Genomic DNA, 23,235 nt, shown 5'->3' with positions numbered 1-23,235 from the left:
GATTGAGACAAGTATTAATCATTGTGTGGCTGTACATGTGTCAGGCAATATTCAATGTTCATTGTTAGTCACATATGATCAATGAGTCAATATCATCACCGAAATACCTCATCGGTTATGTAACCACATAATCGGACTGTCATTATCACACACGCACATCGCTGTTGATGACTCACTCGTAACCGTTCTTGTTATTCTTTGATTAATGAAACATCATTAAACTATTTTTTTACGTGAAAGTGTCATTGCCATCCCAATAATTTATAATAACTGTGCAAGCACCATATTCTCGGAATCAGGCTTTAATACCTAAAAATGTTGGGAGTGGTCTCATTGCGCTTTCTCATAACGTAAGGAGTTAAAAATATACGGTGGGATTAAAAACTGTTCGCCCTATGCAGCTTTATTTAAAATGTGTAGAATTGATTTCACCTGTATGGTAATTCCTAGAAGCTAGTACCATAACCTTTTTTCAAACTGATCATTTGTGATGTTTTAATTGACATCCGCATTTCACGACAAACGATCTCAGGTTGAAATCCACGAAGCACGTTGTAAACGACAAAAAACACATTGCTGATTGTAAAAATGTGTGTGTCGACATTAAAGAAGTGTGCCCAGAAATTCAATATTTCTAATTTCAACGTTCAAATATGGTTTCTTTTCTACCAGACAAATTCACTAACATTGAATTCCACAAGGAATATGAAAATCATGACACTACCAGTGACTTACGAAAATGAAAAAAAAAATGAAACCCGGTAATGTTAAAAACTCCAGATTATCGATTAGTCTGAATCTAATATTGAATAACTCATGTAAATTTTCAAATGAAATGGTCGTTTATACGAGTTTTTAACTCAGGGAGGAGGACACCTTCTTTGTGAGAACGGATATTGACCTCATTCTGTGTCTATAATCTAAACTTAAAACACAAACATTTGCTCAGTCTGTAGTTATGCCATAGTACTCCTTAGTGAGGAATTCGCGATATTGTCTCAGATGTTGTCTTATTCATATGTATTTTCTCTGTAGTTCTGATCCGCCTTGCATAAGTTTGAACTTCCGCTGTATCAACAACTATCATGAAAGTTCAAATATTCATATGCGTAAAGACATTTCTCTACTTCGATGCACAAGGGCGCTATATATTGTGAACAACATTATGTTGTGTTAAACGCAAGAACAGTTAATGTAGGCATGTTGACCAATATTCTGTTCTATAAATGTATTGTCCTATTGCAAACGTTGCTCAGCGTCCGGGAATGGACCAAACTGTCAATATCAGGCGTTGAATGCTGGCATGAAATACGGCCTCCGTGAACACCAAGTTTTGAGCGAAATATGGTTAAAGAATATGTATTAATGAAACACTTGTCGTCGATAAAATCAGAGAGGTTGTTGACTTGTTCAGAATTTCGTAAGCACTGTAATGGAACAGTGGTTGCCGTTGTATTCCAAGAACGTTGTTTAAATTTTCAAGAAACATATCAATGTATGGAATCAGGCTGCCAGTATTGAATGGAAATTTGGTAGATCACCCACATGGCCAATCTATAGTGGACATTACACAAAACAGACATTCGGTTTGTTCGAACCGGGCCAGTGTTATAGCGTACGTGTACTAGAGGAAATAGCAAAAAAAGTTGATTTGCACTTGAAGAGGACTAAAAAAATCAGACGGTTGGCATTTACAACTTTATTCCTTATATAGAGCTGTTTGTTTGTGTACATGTATTATACACTATCTTCTTTTGATCATTTTTGACGTGCGTATTTTGAACGTTCCGTGATCTACAGCATTTTGTCTTCTAACACTGAAAGTATGAAAAATGTGCAGCTTTTTTATTGAAAAATGTGCTGCGTTTTTATTGAAAAATGTGCTGCTTTTATATTGTGTATTAATTTTACGTAAGACATACTCGTCTTTGTTCACATGTATTGAAGATATGTTAAGAGGCGAAGGAATAAATGATAAATAATCAGAGATAAAACTAGTAGATTAACATGCATCATATACATAAAGTTTTGAATATATTTAAAATGTTATTGAGTGTTATTGTGATTTTTGATTTACGGGTATGTAAAACGAAATTACATTAACGGATGTAACTGATAACTTTTCCAATGAAATCCTTAGCACCCCGTTGGCAGGCCAGTCACACTGGTTCTCACCACAAGAGGTTACGATCCCCCCCTGCCAAATGCTAAGTACAACTGAAACTAATATCTACATATTTACATGAAAAATTGTCCACCTGTGCGGATCTATTTGTGCAGGAGTTTTACGACCGTATGCCCTTACTGACGTCAACCGAACTTGTTATGTGGGAAGTTGGCACCCAAGGCTCACAGGTGCTACACCTTGCCCAAGGGTGACCTGGAGGTAGTTGCGGCAAAGGGTAACCTCATTCTCGTGTTATTGTGTTAAGTCAATATTTCTTTTACTGTTCTACATGGTCATTTTTGTTTTTCTACCTCGCTCGTCTTTATAAGCGATGATAAATAACGTCAAACCTGTCAAAGTTTGGTATAATAGGTCAATGCCATATCGTTAGATGATTTTGTAGTTATAAAAAAAGTTTAGACAATCATACGCATTCTTTTCCGATTTGAACTATGAAGTTACTTAGCTTTAATTAGGTATTTTTTGTGTTTGGAAGGTATCGAAGAAGTCGTCGGTAGTAATTAGTGAAAGTGGCGCTCAGGGCAAAACACGTACAAGTGATTTAAATAGAAAAGCGCATTGGATTATGGGAAAACCAATGTTTATCAACCAAAATGTAGCACATGCGCGGCACGACGACTACTGCTCTTTAAAGTTAATCTTTAAATCGTGTACCATCAATGGACTGGCATCAGTATATCGATACTGTATAAAAAATAAACTTAGCATTTTTCATATGTGGTCAGCCTAAAAACTGATTGTTGGTTACTCCGTTATGTTCTTGGCGGTCCGCTCCTAGATAGGATTGCCTTCGTATCTCACACTACTCTGTGGGAGTGTGTTCTTGAAGTGATTATTTTGTTTGTTGAGTCGAGGTCAGTGCTTTCGTGGGGTCGGCGCGAGGTGGTACACCAAATTTCTGAATGACAAACAATTTTAACGTTTAATTTACCAATCGTTTAATTGTTCAAGTCTATAAAACATTCGACTTTACCGAGTCTTGGAGTTGATTTAACGTTCATCCACAAAGTATAACAAGTTTATAAAGTAGTTTTATTTGGGGGGTCAATCTAAGTGTAGTCAGGCTTGGGCTGATTTTGTGAAAACTTGAAAGGATGGTCACACCTTAGAAGCTGGAAAGATCTGACTAAAAACCCGTTCTCATTGCTGCTATGACAAGAGCCTACAAAATTGTGTGCGTCGCCCAGTGGGTCGCTTATCAGCCAACCTGTTTTTTTATTAAATTGTGAAACACATGTTCCTGACAGTTTGGAATAAATGTATAAAATTCGCCATATGTATTTCTTATGGTCCACCGAAAATAACAGAGGTTTTTGAGAAATTTACTGCACTGCAAGTAACGAACGACTGTACAACCAAACGAAGGCCTTGCGTGGAATTGGTTCATTGATAGAGGGCGCAAGTTATTGACAAAATATACCTATCTCCTGCCATTAAATAATATCGACATGCTATACATTCTTGAGTCATGTGAAACACGACATGCTTGTAAACACCAGTGTATGTATTTAAGGTTAATAACGGCCTACAATATATGCTACAGAAAGTCGCGTGTATGATTTGTTGTAGAGCCGAAAACGCATAGTCCGATACGGATTCTTGTGTTCCCTGTGCTACGGACTTCGACGGCGTTAGTAATCGATATAGCATCATACCAGATTGGTATACATGAGAATATTTAGTTCGTCCGACTTTTATATCGACTGAACATAATAGTTTCTCACAGTATACTAGTAATTTGCTATTGTATTTGAAGTTAATTATGTATTAATTTAATGCCTTCGTACTACCACAGGAGGTTGTTATCGGATACACTTTTGAAAAACATGCAACAATGTGCAGCAAATACATATAAATACTTGCAGCGTTTGCAGAAAATTAGTTATTTATGTAAGACATACTCCACAAAATACCTTGTATAAGCGATCTGTACATCAAGATGTTCAAAGGACATTTTTGAGTAACTAAATCCATGAGATAACTGGCAGATTGTGTAAAAAATGTAATTGACGTGGAAACGAAAACAGAATCTTTGTTACACGATTTGCCAGTCTGACTCATGGTTATATCGTAGTGCGTTATTGATCATCGTATCTCTTTATAAACGTATCCCGATGTTACCAAAACGTTCTTGCTCGTCGTTTTGAATCTAAGAATTAGTTTATAGATAGCATATGATGGTACTATTGTCATGAACACTATCGTTGTATTCAGGGATCAAGGAACTTCGTCTCGCTTGGCTGATGTCACTTACACGTAGAGATAACAGATTCGACCCAAATGACTACACATATTAAGTTCATTACAGACAGTCCAGTTTTATTCACACAAGCAGTAAGCCGACGTAACCCCTCGCTGTACCGTTTTATCGTCCTCCCTTCTTTTTACAAAAGTTTACAAACTCTATATTAAAAAGTGAAATCTCTAAGGCGTGGTAGAGTAACCATACGAGCAGCCAATCGCTGCAGTACTATCAGGGGTAAATTCTTCTCTCGGGGTTCTCCACACTGTCAGGGGGGAAACTCGTCTCGTCTCTCTATCTCGTCCCCTTGAGGTACGGGATCGGGAAAGTCACTTTAACTTTACAGTCAAATAAGACACACACAACGAAATACGTTTCAGCTCTCGTCTTAGTCGGTCAATCGAGCACTCTACCAGACACAGCGCCCTGGGGAAAAGTCCCCAAGACTATCCAAGGCTGACCCAAGACTCGCCCAAGACTGGACTGCCTTAAGGCTCGCCCCTGGACTCTCTCGGACTGCGTCTGTCGTGGAGTATTCGCCAAGACCAACTCAAACGCTCTTTATTCATTTTCAAAACTCTGACCAATTACAATGCAGTAAAAAGACTCTAGGGCGTAACCTTCAATCATAAAGCCAATCACACTAAGTACTGAATACGTCATATCTTTTGATTAATCGTTCACTACATTAATAACTACGGATGTCAGAATAGCGACGGTATCTTGTAATTAGTTCCATATCACTGAGCCAAGTTCCGTCCAATACTTCAAATAGGCCTACACGATGACAGACATAACACAGCAATTCGCTAATAATCAGTTAATTAAGTCGGTCAACAGATAGCAAAAACAAATCCATGACACATCCCTTCACCCAAACTGAGATATGCCTCTCGGCATTGCACGTTCACAAATCAAAGATACCGTCAGCCACTCATCGTCATAGGGTTAAATACAATACTAATAATAAAAGGTATAAATCAAAAAGAGTAAAACACACTAATTAAGTACAATGATTATAAAGTCTAAATACAATGGTTATAAAGTTTCAAATATCAACGGTTATAAATCAAAAACAAGGGAAAGGCTACCAATCGACTCACTTTTCTCAAAACGGTTCGCTGAGATAACCCGTCGCTGTACTGTCTCCGTTACTAAAGGTTACAAACTCTATATCAAAAGGTCAAAAAAAAACTAAGGCGTGGCGGTGTAACCAAGCGATTAGCCAATTGCTGCAGTCGACAGCATGATCACGTGATTACCAGGGATGCGTCTCTCGGTTAAACATTGCAAAGCGGTAACTAATAAACAATGAGTAAAAAGCTATTAATCACAGTCCTGTCACATACCCTAATAAACTTCAACTGAACTCACAAGTCGTTAATCTAAACAAAAGTCATACGGCGTGGAAACAGAATGCAAAGACAATGTCGCTTTCATAACACATTACTCATCTGGCAAAAAAGACGGGAAAGGCTAAAACGATAGAAACTACTAAGTTACATATAATCCTGTCAATCATGAACAAAAGCTTGCGATATCAAACAATACGTATATAAGCGCACCAAACTCCCATCTCAAAAAGACATTAAAAAACGTTACAAAGGTGCTCTAAACTCAAAAAGCGTCAGAAGTATTCCGGAAAACAACACATAAACAAAAACAACTCTTAAAACGTCGATATCTCTGTACATCGACAAATCTCAAAACTCTTAAAAAAAACACGTGGGGGCATCATTCCTCCCATCATATTCCGTACTCATAAGATCATTAAAACTCCATGAAACTTCACAAAACTCATAACACTGTGTTGCAAATACTTGTCCACTGAAACGCGCTTAAATCGTTATAAAGGACCTCGAACGTCACTAAATATCAGTTCAAAACAAAGATCTGGGCGCTTACATACATACAATTCAACATCACAAAAAAACACGGTAAAAACAATAAAAAAAACCAGCAATACATTATATTACTGAACAATAGGGTTAGGATTGTGGAAAAGAGTTCAACGTCCTGAGTTATACAGTGTCAGTTACAGTGTCCAACGAGCGGTTCTCTAAGCAATACACAGATAGCTAAAGTCAAAGTCTATAAGCGTCTCTTCTCTTGTCGCGTTAGTCCGGGTCGTTCTTTCTCTTCTTCCTGTCTTTAATGTCGCTCAATTCTTAATTATACAGTCCTATGCGGTACTCATCCTTCATAAGGGGTTCAGAGGTCTTCATCTCTTCAGCGTCGTATATCGGTGCCATACTGATAACGGTGTTAGTCGTCGAGCGCGGTTTCGTCTCTGCCATCGAGCCAGTTAGTTCGGTTCACAAGAAAGACACACCTTCGCCATTTCACTTCTCTTCACAGGATGTCAATGTGTGTTAAACACCTGCCCGGGATCTCCACTCACGTATCACGGGTTTAAATCCTCTCTCGGGGTTCTCCACACTGTCAGGGGGGGGGGAAACTCGTCTCGTCTCTCTATCTCGTCCCCTTGAGGTACGGGATCGGGAAAGTCACTTTAACTTTACAGTCAAATAAGACACACACAACGAAATACGTTTCAGCTCTCGTCTTAGTCGGTCAATCGAGCACTCTACCAGACACAGCGCCCTGGGGAAAAGTCCCCAAGACTATCCAAGGCTGACCCAAGACTCGCCCAAGACTGGACTGCCTTAAGGCTCGCCCCTGGACTCTCTCGGACTGCGTCTGTCGTGGAGTATTCGCCAAGACCAACTCAAACGCTCTTTATTCATTTTCAAAATTCTGACCAATTACAATGCAGTAAAAAGACTCTAGGGCGTAACCTTCAATCATAAAGCCAATCACACTAAGTACTGAATACGTCATATCTTTTGATTAATCGTTCACTACATTAATAACTACGGATGTCAGAATAGCGACGGTATCTTGTAATTAGTTCCAAATCACTGAGCCAAGTTCCGTCCAATATTTCAAATAAGCCTACACGATGACAGACATAACACAGCAATTCGCTAATAATCAGTTAATTAAGTCGGTCAACAGATAGCAAAAACAAATTCATGACAGTACTTGGCACGATCGCGTGATTACCAGGGATGTGTCTCGGCCTTGCGAAGTCGCCACTACGAAATTCAATAAGTAAACAATCTATTTATCAAATTCCTCTAATATATATGTCAAATACAGTGTTCACATAATGTTTCTGAAATGTAAAATGTGTACATATAATTGCATACACCAAATTTAAATTTATATATTGTGAAGGTGAATTACATACACTGCTGATTAGAAAACACACATAGCACGCTGACATACACACATATAAGGGGTTTAAGTACAAAAACAACTTGTTACATATATCAAATGTAATTGCACAATCGGCACGTCATGTTTCAATGTTTAGAATCAGCTGTTTAATGTGATCAATATGTTTTATAGAATCATTATAGAATTTGAATATACACGCATACTAGAACCCATATCATAAATTATATGTTTGAATATTTTTAGGCACCTGAGTCTGTTTTGTAGTGAATAGAAGTATTTGTATTTGTATTTGTATTTATTTATTTACACCAGAAAAAGAAAATATACATAACACAATTATTTTTTTTCCTTTTTACCACTGCAAAGGATTCTGGTGTGGGTCATGGAAATAGCTCATTTGAGCTAGTCGAGTCCTAGACCCGGAATAAGAAATAATATTGTACTGACGTGCGGATTATCATAAATTTATCATATACATCTATTTTATACTACCAGTCAATTAGTCAGCTTGTCAATCAGTTAATCAGTCAGTCTGTTGTAGTGAGTTGTCAGCCAATAGTCGTATAATTAATCTGAATATTCAGATATAAGTTCAGCTTTCAGACAATTTCTAAAAAGATATCTACTAATATTGGCATTTTGTAGTTCTGGTTCTAGTGAATTCCAATGCTTAATTGATGCAAACTTTATGTTATGCTGGGTTATAGAAAGTTTTGTTTTTGGTATAGAGAGGCTACCACTTCTATTTATTTTAGTGGGATAATTATGAGAAGGAGTGTTGATGTAGGTATCAGGACAGCGTGCGAAACGATTTTTATTTAAATCGAAAATATATAGACAAGAGTGGAATTTACATAGTTTATGAATGTCCAGAATTTGAAGAGAACGGAACAGTGTTGCAGAATGCGAGTTCCATTTTGAAAAAGTGATAAGCCGCACAAGTCTTTTCTGGAGTCGTAGAATCGGTTCAAGAAGGGTAGGATAAGCGTTTCCCTATATTTCAACACAGTGCGTTAAATGTGGAAGAATCGGGGTACTATAAAATAGAATAAGAATATACTTTGGGACATAATGTCGAATTTGTGAGATTATACCAATTTTAGAGCTAAGTATGTTAGTGACTTTGTTAATATGAGATTTCCAGTTCAAAGACAAATTTATATTGACACCCAAGTAAGATACTGATGTTACGCCCTCTAACGGCACATTATCAATTTCTAGGGATCCATTAATATGAACTTGTTTTTGTGGAGTTTTAATTACCGTATAATTTGTTTTGTTGGCATTAATTGTTAGTTTGTTAGCTTTACACCAGTCAACGACTTTTTTAAATTCTGTATAAATTGTATTAAGATTAATTTGGTTAGATTTATGTGAGTTGAATAGGTTAGTGTCATCTGCAAATAAACGAAAATCAAAGGCATTGGTACTGGAGTTAATATCATTAATATAGAGAAGAAATAATAGAGGGCCGAGTATTGAACCCTGGGGAATTCCACATTTAACTTGGTTTGGGGGTGATACGGTACCATTGACATCCACTGTCTGGAGACGATTTTCTAGATAACTGTGAAACCATTTAAGTGGCAGGCCCCGAATCCCATAATGCTCTAATTTTTGTAATAAAATGTGGTGGTCAATTGTATCGAATGCATTCTTTAAATCTATAAATATACCAAATGTGATGTAACCTGCGTCCATTTGTCTGTGATGTCAGTAATTAGATCTAGATTAGATAAGTATGAAATCAAATCCAACACATGCCTCAATATTTATAGACTGTTATTTTTCAATTGCAAATATTTAGTAGTATTCTACAAGACCTAACTCGTGGATATGGTGACGAGTTGTGTATTGATTATAATGATCGTAATAACCATGTCTTCCATCTTTTTCCGATTCATCCCACTGCACTAGGATTTCGCCTCGCTCACTCCCGACCACTGTACCAAGTACACCTTCTATCACATGCTAATATATAAAACATAAATACATGTTAAATTGAAAGCGTGATTGTCATGACGCAAACAACTTCGGTGCGTCAATATTGATCAATAATCACGTATTCAGCCGGAAAGTTATTACGAAAGCTACATCTATTCTCGGCCGCGTTGTATATATTATTTGTGGAACAATGAGTTCTGTTTGTATCAAGGAACGTTTTTATGAATATCTTATTAGTACTACGTATATTTAATAGCAACAATTATGAATCAGGCATATTTTATCACGATGTCCGATATACCAAAATTATCAGCGTTTTTCTTATATGCTTGTTAGCAGCCAGACAATATATAACCCATGTGCAAGTCAAAATATATATAGTAAATAATAAATCGGTTTGATATATGGACATATAATTACCTGATGCATGTGATATCCTGTCTCTGTCCGATACTTAACTCTGCTACCTGTCTTTATTTGTAAACCCATGTTTACTTCTGAAAAAATATAAATATGTAATGTCAAACATGTATTCTGAATAATTTCATTTGACGACCGTGTTACAAGGGCTCCACAGAACCATCAATAGAGATTTGATACACACTAACCCGAAATACATTATACGGCTCTTTAAATATTGTGCTTTAACAGAAAAACATGTGACACAATATTTGTGCGTATAATATAAATAGAACCAACCCGCCTTAATTTCGATAAGTGTACTCAATATTGCCTACCATGGAACATACAGGTAGTATAAAACGAGCAATCAGTATCTACCTTTCTAATTACTTTGTTTATACGAGTGTTTAATTATGCGTGCTAGCAGGTATTCATTGTATTCATTCACATTCGCATGTGTTAATGTTGCAACTTCGTGATTGTTTAAACCCAATGGACCATAAGTTCAACTTGTATTAGATCGCCGAAATGTAATAAGTTACACCAAGACTGTCTACTCCTAAAATTATCACGTGTTCCGAGTGTCCATAAACTTGTATATGTACAGTAAGCGCTTACCTGTAAACGTCATTATCTCGAATGGTCATCCTGGTACATAGATATTGCCCACTGCTATGACTAGATAGTACTTGCCTTCCTCGACAGCGCTGAACATAGACATATTGTAGATACCCTTATTACGCCTAACTTGTAGCTGTTCTGTTGTAGCTTGTGTGCATATTCTCGCTGATATAATGCTCAGCTCATTCGATGTGTATGGCAAACCATTTGTATCATCCACTTGTAAATGAACATTCACATTCGCCAACACCCAATGTTTTGGTATTTTATAGCCTTCGACGAACTTAACAGAGTTTATGTCAACTGAAGACAATGACCCGACACTATTATTTGATTGCTTAATTGCTTCTGCAGGTGAGAATTTGTAAAATATCTCCTTTGGGTCATGAATCTCTCGAACGGCAAGTATCTCCTTAATACGAGTCGTGGTCTTCTTAAATTCAGATGCGATCTCTGCATCATCTCCGTATTCCATCAAAACGTTGATAAAGTTTATTGTACTGTTGCAGCCTTTCCTTGCCATTTCGTACCGATCTACGTTACATTCTAGTTGTTTCGTTATATATAAATATTCTTGTTTCAGTGTGGTGAGCAAATCTTCCTCATCTTGTTTTACTTTCTTTAAAAGCGCTTCTGAGTAATTCTTGATTTTTGTAACTTCTTCCACATAAATGTTCGTCAAGCTGGCAAGCGTTGTCGTAGCGAACTCTGCCATTGACTTCAATTTTCGCTGTTTCTCGTCTAGTTTTACAATGGACTCAGTTAATTTTGTATTCAATTTCTTTGCCGCCTTGTTGAGGTCTTGGTGTTTATGGTCTGGTACCCGGTGATTTACTATAGTAGATGCGAGGCAATTTGGAACTTCGCACGTCTCGCAGAAGAACTGTAAAACATTCTTTTCGTGACCTTTGACATTACAGTAGGTAGCTGGCCGATATACAGACACTTGTTCGTTGTTGGTATTACTGTAGATATCGATTGATATGAAGCGATGCCCTTTGGACACCCTTAGTTTCCGATGCGTTTTGACACACCTCTCGCATAAATTAGATACGCAATCAACACAGTGCTGAATAGCGGTAGCCTCTTCACAACCATCGCACATCTGATCACTGGCTTTGATGAATTCCACTAAACCGTTGATCACGTGATTAGATCCAAACGCTTTTGCAGCTAGCCCCACCATATTCTTTTCTACACTCGGGACAGATCCGCCCACCCTTTCTTGACACCAGCTTGTCGATACATTCCTCGCAGTACGAATGTAGGCACGGTAATTTCTTGACATTCTTATAATACTCCAGACATAGACCACACGTTAGGCATTCTCTGCCAATCTTGTCAATGTCGGAACCTGAACCACACGTCATCGCGAGTTTACAAACGCACTGCTGACGTGTGCATGAACTAACCCACTGCAATATAGTCCCCTTAGCCTGGTCGTAATAGCGCCATTCCCATTATATTACAACTTCCTACTGAGTGACCTTGTGCAAAATGTATATGTTTGTGGTTAATTTTATCAACGAATCAACGGTTGGTACCAAATAACAGGATTATGCATACATATATATTTCAACACTGTATCACCTACGCGATCTTAGGGTGTACGCTATATGTCGCGTGATATCGTTTCCAGGAAAATCTTGAGTCATGTCATGCCTTTAATAATATGACTGGGAAGTGCTCCAATAAATGTTATAGGACAGCTATATGACCCTATCCAACTCAAGATGTTTGTAAATTTGGAACAAACTATGGTCTTCTTGGCTGATAGATTATTGTTGCGCAATGATTCAGTTGTGCGAAACTAGATGTAAACCAATCTGACATTAGTTTAAGTTAATCACAGTGGAAAATATTGAGAAAATATTGATATGGCTGGTTTCTGGACAAAAATAGAGCTTGCTGATATTGAGGGGCGACAAGAGGGTATTTTTGTAAACTGTAATCAATTGTTTTTATTTTTGTAATAATGTAATTTAAATTAATAAAAAACGTAAATTTGTAGACATGTACAAAGATGTAATTCTTTGTAAACGTATAAAACATTTTCCAAATTAAATGTCATAATTCGCACACAATTTCCAATTTTGATTCTTAAACTCAAATTATCAAAAATATTATAAAAATGTAAAATGTAATAAGGAATTAGCTTTATCTGTAAAATGTAAAAACCTATTCCCTTTCCACCTGTATAGTACTTGTATCAGTGCTACTTCCTGTTCCCAACGTTATATCAGGTGATACCGTGACCTCTCTCTATGGGAAACACAATGGAGGATAAATTAGAAATGAACTTAATGGAAGTGTGCATTTACCGAAAATAAGGTTGTTGTTTTTTCCACTGACTTATTACTAACTTATTTATTTATTTATTCGTTCGTTCGTTTATTTATTTATTTATTTATTTATTTATTTATTTATTTATTTATTTATTTATTTATTTATTTATTTATTTATTTATTTATTTATTTATTAAGTAGGTGGTGAGTTGGTTGGTGAGCGAGTTAATTAGATAGTTTAACACGATTATTTAAATACACTGTTAATTTTTCAGTTAACACGCATTGACAAGGCGTTAACGTCAACCAATACACATGGAAGACACTTTTCAAGGAATCATATGGTATGTTGAAGTAAATATGCAAATGATGGAGTTATAAACAAATGGTTGTCGTTTGAAACCAGAGGTCTAAATCAGACAAGTGACATTCATTTCATCACAGGTTTTCTTTCATCACGTTTTCTTTCATCGTTGTTTTTGATAAAATATATTTTGGATGTTAAGTCGTCGTCCTCCACAGAACTCTTGGCTTATTAATTTTGATGAAAGAAGACAATGTTTATTTGAAAAGTTACAACTAAATTACATTGTACATCTTAATTAATGTTCATGGGATCAAAGAATGTAAACAAATAATTTTATTGGATATAACATGATATTATACATATTTGTGATATGACTTGACCTTGACATGTCCGTGAAAATGTTTTTGTACCCTTGGATACAATATTCCGTATTAAATAATATATAATGGCCTTTTTTGACTTTTATTTCGGCCAATCTGATCTAATTACTTCATGGGGGTTATTCAGTAACTATGCAGATTTGTATTTGAATTTGACATGACTTTGATATTTATGGAGTAATATATTCTTTCAGCTGGTAAAATTACAAGACGAAAATAAACATAAACTTTTAGTTGGCATTCGAAGTTTGACCTTGATATGAACTTCACATAACCAATTAGTTAGACACCCCGAGACATATTTCTATCAAGTGCGTTCCATTGGTTTCTGAACAATATATGTTTGCTTGCACACACGCACACATGGTCGTGTTAATATCAACATGCATATACACCCACGTTACATTGCAAGACATTCAATGGCTCAATCACTCTTACTTAGAGGTTGTCAGAGAGGAAATAGAATTGAACAGAAGCAGAGGAATCATTACTATATCAAACGGATCATGTTGGTATAAGAAGCCAAACGTAACTGAAATGAACAAGTAATCGTGCTGTACTGTGTTATTTGGGATTGAACTTTGATCACGGTTTGTATAAATCCCTTGGTAGCCCATCAGTAAGTGAAGTTTGTACAGTTGACACTCATGCGTTATTGCAGACGATTATCACACTGCATAATTAATTTATGAATATTCACGAGCACGAACGAAATGCCCGAAAGTTGGGGACTGCCATAATTTTTATGGATGTTGTGTTAGACTATGATATTATTCAGTGACAGTATGTAAATTAAATTTCTAGTATTTATTATTTTATTACAATCGTAATATTTATCGTTTTTAGAAGAAAAAAAAACGATTTGTACATTTCGTCGTCAGTCATATGGTTACTCTTTCCACTATACATGCCTGTTTTCTCCACACTCTGACAGCGACAATGAAGTACGATGAGGCGCTTACTAAACTACAGACAGCGGCCAAGTAAAATAATCCTTTAAAACTGCCTGTTTTATCATATATCCAACCTGTGAAGACATAATTACAAATAAGACACTAGTATGCTGCATCTGTATGGTACTTTTGGTAATTGAGCTTTACCGTTCTAGATTCACCCTTGAAAAACATAACACACAATAGCATCAACACAATAATAGCATGTGAAGTGGAAGCAAATCAACATGTACATATTATACTGGTATTGAACAACGATAACCAACTGGCGTCGTACCAGTTTAGACTATCGCGTGCGAGGGCCTTGGGTTAGGGTAGAATCTAGGATCAATTAGATCTTAGTGTTTGTGTATATGTCTATATATCTGCCCCACTGCTATCTCAAGAACCAGATTTTAATGAAACTTGGTACATATATGCTCCAGATAATTCTCATACCTGATTAGACAGCTAATGGCCTCTAAGAATCCAAACAGTGCAGAGTATTTTATCGAACAGGGTAATTGGACAAAATGTACTATTGTTATGCTTCAGTTTGACTATGGGTGTCGAACTCGTATTAGGTTATATACCGGCTGACCGCGTAGATTTTCACCGTAATAATAACAATGCTTATACTCTCTACAAGCACGTTTAAATAATTTGAGTGAACTGATGCAAATTAACTATGTGAATTGGCATAGATTAAACTGTTGTTATTGTTGTTGTTGTTTTTATAAACTGATGATACAAAATAAACAGTTAACGATGAACTCGTATGCTAATTAGCTTATTATTATGCACATTGTAATTTCAAAATAATATCATAATAGTTTACACAGTATGCATGTGTTTAAGTATTAATCGAGTGGCTTAATAAGTCGACACGACATATGACAAAACAATATGATTACAAAATTGTTAATTAGATAATTAAAATTATCTGCTTGGATTGGTACAATAGCACAATATAGATTAGATGCACACATCTGCGGAGATCACGTGGAGACATATTTTCCACCTTAAATGGCCGTGGTCGTCGCGCCACACATCCTCCTCGAGATATGGGACTATGACTTTTGCGTAGACCAACGAATACAAATTGATACGTTACCAAGCTTTAACTAGGTAATTTCTTTTGTGATTGCAAGCTATCGAACGAGTCACGGACAGTAATTTTGTGCACGTTACGCTCAGCTCAAACGCGTAATCAGGATTTTCATTAGAAAAACGCATTGGTTTGTGGGGAACTCAACGAGTATCAACACAAATATCGCACATCTGCTTCTTGACGACCACTGCTCTTTAAATAATGTTTCAATCTTTCGTGTGCCTTTTCCCCACGTGATCACAGCAACCATTTGCGTAAAAAGTCTGATATTGGATTCTTTAGATTTACTAGATTTTCGAGAGAAAAATTCTTACCTCCAGTTTGTGAACCAATAATGCCTGCAATTCCAAAATACAACAAAATAATGCCATGTCCGCGTGAATAATTTGTGGCTCCCACCATTTCGTTTATACTCACATAAAGTGAAGGCGAGTACATCCCATTGCAAACTCCAATGAGTACACACGAAACAACCATCACGGGGAAAGTGGTAGCTACAGCCATTGTAACCTGGGATACTCCCAATATGAGAGTAAGTATTGGCAAAATATATAAGGCCCGAATATTATACCTGTCTATACACCATCCTTGAATAGTTTTAATTGCCATGCTCGTAATACCTACTGTTGCAACTAAGAACGTTGCTTTTAGCTCCGTAACTCCAATTTCAACTGCATGTGGTATGATCAGTGAAAGCGAACTAAAGTAACCCAGAGCTCCGAAAAAATTAGCGAACATCATCAAAGCAAAACCATGATGGGTACAGTGCAGTCGAAAACCCAGACGTTGAACTATTTTCTTGCAACAACCATTCGTTGACTCGTTCGGGTTTGGATTTACTTTGTCTTGGCTGATTACGTTGATTGGGCGCATAACTGTGGCACAAGCAAATGCATGTGCGTTGATTGCAGACATTATCAAGAATGCTCCCCGCAATCCATATTTATCAACAAACGTTTGGATCATAGGAGAGAACAAGAAATATCCCAAATCACTTCCGAGACAAGCAATCCCTGTGGCAAAGGCAAAACGTTTGTCGAAATATTTTGCAAGAATCGGTAAATGTGCTGTATGCAAAAAAGCATGTCCAATACCTGTTAGGGAGATAGTGTATATATCATATCATTATTGTGACACGGTAACTTATACACTGTATACTATATGCAATTCGACGAGAGGAAGAACAATCCTTACGCCTCTAAATGAAATCCATTCGAACAGATAGGTTGTTCTGACGTTACTCTTCAAGATATTCAGTGTGGTTATGTTATGTTAATTAGGAAAATTTTAATTGCGAAACTCTGATTATAATGTTCCTTACCTGTCATGACCCCGTAAGATATGTAAAGATACTGCACATTAGAAGCAAAGAAACTCAGGAACAATCCGACAGTTGACAGAGTAGCGCCTATAACCATGGCAGGTCTTGTACTATATCTGTCATTGAAATAAGCACCAACGGGGCCTGTGTGGATGGCAAAAACATTTACTTTATTCTTTATTTCATAAATATGTTTGTCTAGTGCATATTCAATGCACATATGAATGTACTTAAATATACTTACACATAAAAAATGAAAAACCAAAGTATAGAGATGTCACCCAAATAATATCTACGGCAGAATCGTCGGTCAAGGTCGATTGCAGAGCTCGAATGATAACTCCAGCCAGAGAGAAAGTTCCAAACGCCAATAGGCGAACCACCATACTACTAAATAACACACACCACCCCCATCCACCATCTGGAGGATGATCGAATGTCTGAGGCTTCATTTTACAGTACACTATTTCTTACTGTGATACAATAGAAATGAAACAATAAATTCACTGTTAAATTACAACTATTTGTAACATCCTAATAGACTGGAATGGCAAGACAGTGTGGCGCACATTTACTACATGCTATTTTCCTGTTATTCGTTCACACATTCGTTCATCTGGGCTTCCGACAAGTCAACTCAATCTATTGAAAGTTAAAGGGCGGTGGTCGTCGTGCCGTGTCCTGTTCGATATGGGACTCATAGCGACGTATACAACGCGTGTAAAATACATTGTTTATTTACATGAAATTCGAACACGCTCTGCGCGACAACCACCGCACTTTAAGCCTGTGATTTCAACAGTAGTGTTTTGAAATCTGTATTCATTGCGGTTTCATTTTTATTTTCGGTTACATAGACAAATATTGCATTGTCTGAGCTTCCAATGTTGCACTTTTCTTGTCTTTACTACCATTCATATCATGTGGAGTACATTAGGGTAGATATGACAGCAGACAAAGTGAAACTTAGATAAACGATTTTGACCTGCCATGTAGAAAGAGTGACAGCAGATATTCGAGACAAGAGACATGAGTAAATACAATCTGAGATCATTTCATGATCAGGGTGGCAAGTGTATTGTGCTGATGTTAACTCTCCTCATTACACCAACAGCAGTTTCATCAACCATCTCTTGTAAGCCAAAGCTATATTGATAAAAGACATTCACTCTTCAAGAACGAAATTCCACCGCCAATCTAGAACCCCGTTCTCAAGCGTGAAGCTCTTTTTGGGCACATCAATAAGGCGTGAGATGCATAGCTTGGTAAACTACGACGAACACTACTTAATATGACTAATGTAATAAGCATGGGTGATTATGAGATTATGAGCGCCTTCGAAATATCCCATTCAAATTGTCATGATTTCAGTCTTCAGATACATACCTGGGTTATGGAAACAAAATATATGTGTCATTTAGAAGCAATATAATACAAAATATCATGTCAGTATGACGGTCTCAATGAGTCTATTTAGGAATAACAAGCACTGAGAAGAATGGACTAGCACTTTTAGATAGCTTTGAACAAGTGGACTACAACATTGACTTAAGTTGGTCTGAATCAACATTTTAAATGTGTGACCAGTTCCAACTGACATAGCAATTTGTGCAAATTCGCATAGCAATTTAATTGGCATAGCCACTATACAATAATGTGTGAGTAAACTCGATAGAAAGGAGCTTACCAAGGGCAATCACAAAAGTAATTCTACCTCACAATGGATTGGTATTTTTTTCTTTTGAGCAGAACTGATTATATATATTTTTTAGATTTTGTTCTTGTTTGTGTTCATATTGTGCCTGGTAGTCAAGGGCACTGACCTTGCACTGGAGTACACACTATATGGTTTTGCAGGATAGGACACTCTGTATCAATAATCGATTAGAGCAATTTGAGAAAATATTTTTTTTCCTTGATGACTTGCTCAAACCGATAAATATTAGGTACCTTTGTATGCAAGCATAACATTTATGCCTTAACGCATGTTTTAGACCAGGACACATTAAGTACACAGATCTAGAGGTGAAAGGTATATATATATATATATATACAAACAGTGAAGAACATATATTTAAGCATATACTCTATTGGAACATGATCATGACCAGTTACTACAAACTTAAGTCAACATAGTTTGAATCAATTCTGCATGCCATGATTAAGTTAAGCAAGTTAATGCTATCACAGCTTGATGCTGTACTTCGTAAATCTGTTGAATATCAAGTAACCATGAGACTCGTTATATACCTTCATGACTACCTATGTAACTATTGGTCGTAAAACTTTCCATTTAAGCGAATCGCAAATCTCACTATCAAACATTGCCATCAGAATTGAGTATTAATTCTTACTTCTGAACATCATCTAAATGAACTTGATTTTCGGAAGCTTGTAAACATTACATTAGTGTCATACACTTTCACTGCTCCAACACTGATACGCTTCTTTTATCAACTGCATTGTCTTGACTTCCTTGCTGATATTAGGGTTGAATTCATTTGATCAAAAGGTATCATATGTCAACATACTGTTCTCGCCAAGTTTATTTCTACATTGACTTCATCTTGACTTCATCTTGGTGCGATTATACCTTTTACTAAGCCACTGTCAAGTAAATTAATATATTCAGCAAGCTTATTTCAGAATGTCTTCATCTGATAGCATGTTAGGCTTCATTTCTTTTTTATGAAGAACATTTCGAACATCTTTCTGTAGATGGCAACATATGACTCAAAAACTCAAAGTCAAGGTTTTCGTTACATTTGATTTGAGTGTGGTGCCAACAAGACCCTGGAGACCTTTGCATACCCGTCCTTATGAAGGTTGTTTCAATCACCATTGGAGAAGATGTCTACAAATGTCTGTAGGCCTTGTCTCTGATGATCAAAAGTAATAAATACCATAAGAAGCATAGTTACGATGTCCTGCATCAAAGTAATATGGAATCATGATTCAAACTGTATGTAGTTGTAATGGCCAATTTGTTTAAGTGTCAGCTCTGCAGAATAAAATCATGAGAAACACTGGTTTTATGAGTACATCTACCTACAACTTAGTGGCTCCGCTGGTTTTTGCCTGACAATCTAAAGATCAGCTTATCCTTGTCACGAGCTTCTTGGAAAATATTCTTTATAGGTCTTAGAAGACGTCTTAGTGCACAGAAATATTGAGGATACTTTGTCCTTGCCGACATATGTTCATTAACACCCAAATGTACTGACATACAGTTGTTGATCACTATAATATATTGTGCCATCTGCCTTTTTAGTCTCTCTGCTTCTACCATTGCTGTCATCATGGTATCGAGTTTTATCGATAAGTGATGTGTACACATTTCTAGATAGAAAATTTATACCGTGGCCTTCTTCTCCTCTGCCCATTATTTTGTTGAACCCATTCATGCTGGACACATATTCGTTCAAATAACTTCAGCAAAAATAGGATAGTCCTTTCTCTAGGCCTTCTTACAGCCAATACTTACATTGGCAACATTTAGGACTGAATATATTGCTCTTTCTATAGGACTTTACTCTTCTACTTACAGCGCTATTCCTCTGTTATGTGACGTCAACTGTTTGTTTCCTAACTGGAAGGCAGTATAGCAAAGGTATGTGTAGACTGCAAACCTTTCTGACTTTGTCAACAATTACTTGACCAATTTTTCATTGTTATCTGCAGCAGATGTTAAAACTATTGATGTTTTTTATGCAAGTGTCACTGATCTACGGTAATTCATCATATGTACACAAAACTCCAAATTGGTTCATTTATTAGATGAATTCTTTCCACTTAATACGAGTACCGAGTACAACCTCCAATAGTGTTGAAAGTGTTGTATTCAAACCTGTTATCATGTTGGGAAGCATTAATTTTTCTAACATTTGCACGTTGAAGTGCCATAACGTCAAGATGAGTCCCACTTGCATATTCATTGGCTATATCTGCATTGGTCATTAGTATCTCTCCTTTTCAATACGAAGTGATTTCAATTTTTGTTGTGTATGCTTTGCAATCCTACCAATGAAAAACTATCCCTCATCCTCACCACCTAAAATACTAGAATACTTGCTTATCCTGCTGCTTTGAGGAGCTTATCACCAAAGTAATTTGACATTTCTCTAAAATTATTTGTACAGTTCAATGAAATTTCTGTTTACATTCTTTCCTCATTTATGTTATAACTTCATAGAATGTTTCATCATTGCTATCTGTTTCCAAGTCTTCACTGCTGTGTAATGCTGAAGATTGGACAGCCATGGGAGCCATAAAGGTTGTTATAATGATAATGATAACGCCCATAAGATGCATGCAAATCAATAACTGCTTCCACTACTAGTGAAATGCAAGTCTCTAAAATGATGTGTGAATTATGTGCAATATGTTTAGTTGCGTACCACACATCTCCATCGAGAGTGATTTTTGTTGTCCCATTAAAGTTCACAAATGTGACCACAAAATATACAGTGGTGGAGAAAGTCAAATGGTGGAAGCTCAGACCTCCTCCACCTATTTTGAAAGATTTTTGAGTAAACAGAACCAGCTTTTTTTAACAATCTAAGGAGATGTCTGTTTCATCTCTAGGTTGATACCCAAACTCTATGCCAAAGTTTGTATCTGTAGCCTGTTCTTCCAAATAACAGTATAGTCCATTATCTCTAGCAAAAATAAAAATAATTCTTTCGCTTGTTCACTTTAGAAAGACACTTTTCTCCATGATTCACAACTAAAAAAAATAAATCTAATATAATAACATAGTTAGTCCCAGTTCTGTTGTAGTCAAATTGATATGCTTGATATTTTGTCATATGACTCGCTGGCAGTGTTACACAATGTACGGGAAAACACACACAGTAGTTCATAAATTGGGTTGTAATAATCTAATAATCTTGGCCTTATTTATTTGAGGCAATAGACCAGAGAGCGATGGAAGATAGAATTCACAGTCATAAGTCATATCATATTCAAATCCTTGAACAATATTACATAAGAAATAATTAATGAATTAACATCACTCAACAATTCTTATATTTCAAACACAATATGGATTTAAAAATGAAGGACAATAATAAACAGTGTCATTACGACAGTCAAATAGTCAAACTTACCCGTGCAAATACCCACTCAGCGAGAGGTGAAAGGTCACACAGGCGAACCTGAGAGAGCGGTAATTACATATGGTTAGTCTAATGTACTGTTACTGAACATAACGAAACAAGAATATTCAGAATGAGTTTGACATTTGATGTTCAAGATTAGTGTCGCATAGACTGAAATGTATACCCTACCTCGCATATTACCATGGAAACATGCAATTTTATAAAAATGAGCAATGATGCCAGCTTTATCACTCCTCAGATTCTTGATTCAGAGTGTTTAATAGATAAATATGTCAGTATTTAAGTGCAATGTTAGAACAAACAAAAATTCAAATTTAAATACTTCTGACAATTTGCCACATGGGTTTTTGTTTTTTTAGACAATGTCGCTCTATTTCTGATGTTACCATATGGGAACAACAATTCATTTAAACGGCAAATGCACAATATACAATATACCAGACACTTATTATATACATACAGCTCACTGATAAAGGAACACGATTTAATCAAAACACTGTGGTTTATTTAAATTTATTCAAACTCCCCAATCAACAGTGAAACATAATGACTACAGTTTTGTAAAATGTTAATAATTATAAATTATACACGAATATTCCAACACCGTTTTATAAAACTTAATATATTTGTTTCGCTATTTATAGAAACGGTTTGACAATTATATAGAGCATTGCTAGCAGGGTGTGCCCCCTTATTGTTGTTGTTGAGCTGCGATATTTGAAATGAGATGTTATAAATAGCAAATAATGAAGCGATGCATCGGGCAGCGCACGAGGCAAAGTAGTTGCCGGAGTTGCCTCTGTTTTTAATATAATTTGTGTCCCCCCAATCAATATGAAACCGTTGATGTTGATGAAACCGCCTCTGGTGATGGTTTTCATGAACATTGTCGCCTGTCGCCTGCCAAATAGCTACAGCGATCAATGTTGTTGTCAGCAAGCTATGCATTGCTTCGTGTGTTGCTCGATGCGATGGCACGTGAATTGCCTTGTGTAAACCAATCTACATGTTACTCACCCACTAACTCACTACAAAACGTTGGTGTTGTGGTTTATATATGCGTCAAATTCAGAAGTTCGGCAAAATACTACATCGCCGTCATTATGTGAGCAAGTTGGCTTCGTTGTATAAAGCAGGAT

At 36.5% G+C, this 23,235-nt stretch overlaps 2 protein-coding genes across 4 annotated transcripts; both read right to left on the bottom strand.

Annotated features, from left to right (window-relative positions):
• Window positions 1-4,800: 4,800 nt before the first annotated feature.
• Window positions 4,801-12,051, bottom strand: LOC146746591 (E3 ubiquitin-protein ligase TRIM71-like). The gene is made up of 3 exons (XM_085497708.1): window positions 10,638-12,051; window positions 10,038-10,114; window positions 4,801-9,644 (listed from the first exon to the last, which is right to left on the bottom strand). Exon 1 carries the CDS (start codon window positions 11,926-11,928, stop codon window positions 10,663-10,665), a length of 1,266 nt encoding a protein of 421 aa, XP_085353834.1. The 5' UTR covers window positions 11,929-12,051; the 3' UTR covers window positions 4,801-9,644; window positions 10,038-10,114; window positions 10,638-10,662.
• Window positions 12,052-14,404: 2,353 nt separating this feature from the next.
• On the bottom strand, window positions 14,405-23,235 carry LOC146746590 (monocarboxylate transporter 13-like). 3 transcript variants are annotated; one of them, XM_085498465.1, is made up of 6 exons: window positions 23,114-23,171; window positions 22,085-22,132; window positions 17,221-17,449; window positions 16,977-17,120; window positions 15,970-16,749; window positions 14,405-14,639 (listed from the first exon to the last, which is right to left on the bottom strand). In XM_085498465.1, exons 3-6 carry the CDS (start codon window positions 17,426-17,428, stop codon window positions 14,494-14,496), a joined length of 1,278 nt encoding a protein of 425 aa, XP_085354591.1. In that variant the 5' UTR covers window positions 17,429-17,449; window positions 22,085-22,132; window positions 23,114-23,171; the 3' UTR covers window positions 14,405-14,493. The 3 variants fall into 3 exon arrangements, with proteins under 3 accessions (XP_085354591.1, XP_085354589.1, XP_085354592.1); XM_085498463.1 differs by lacking the exon at window positions 22,085-22,132 and having other exon boundaries at window positions 23,114-23,235; XM_085498466.1 differs by lacking the exon at window positions 22,085-22,132 and having other exon boundaries at window positions 15,970-15,993; window positions 23,114-23,235.

The sequence above is a fragment of the Saccoglossus kowalevskii genome, chromosome 4 (genome assembly GCF_978046115.1).
Source record: "Saccoglossus kowalevskii chromosome 4, keSacKowa6.1, whole genome shotgun sequence".
NCBI classification, from domain to species: domain Eukaryota; kingdom Metazoa; phylum Hemichordata; class Enteropneusta; family Harrimaniidae; genus Saccoglossus; species Saccoglossus kowalevskii.
This window is presented reverse-complemented; position numbering and strand designations above follow the sequence as displayed.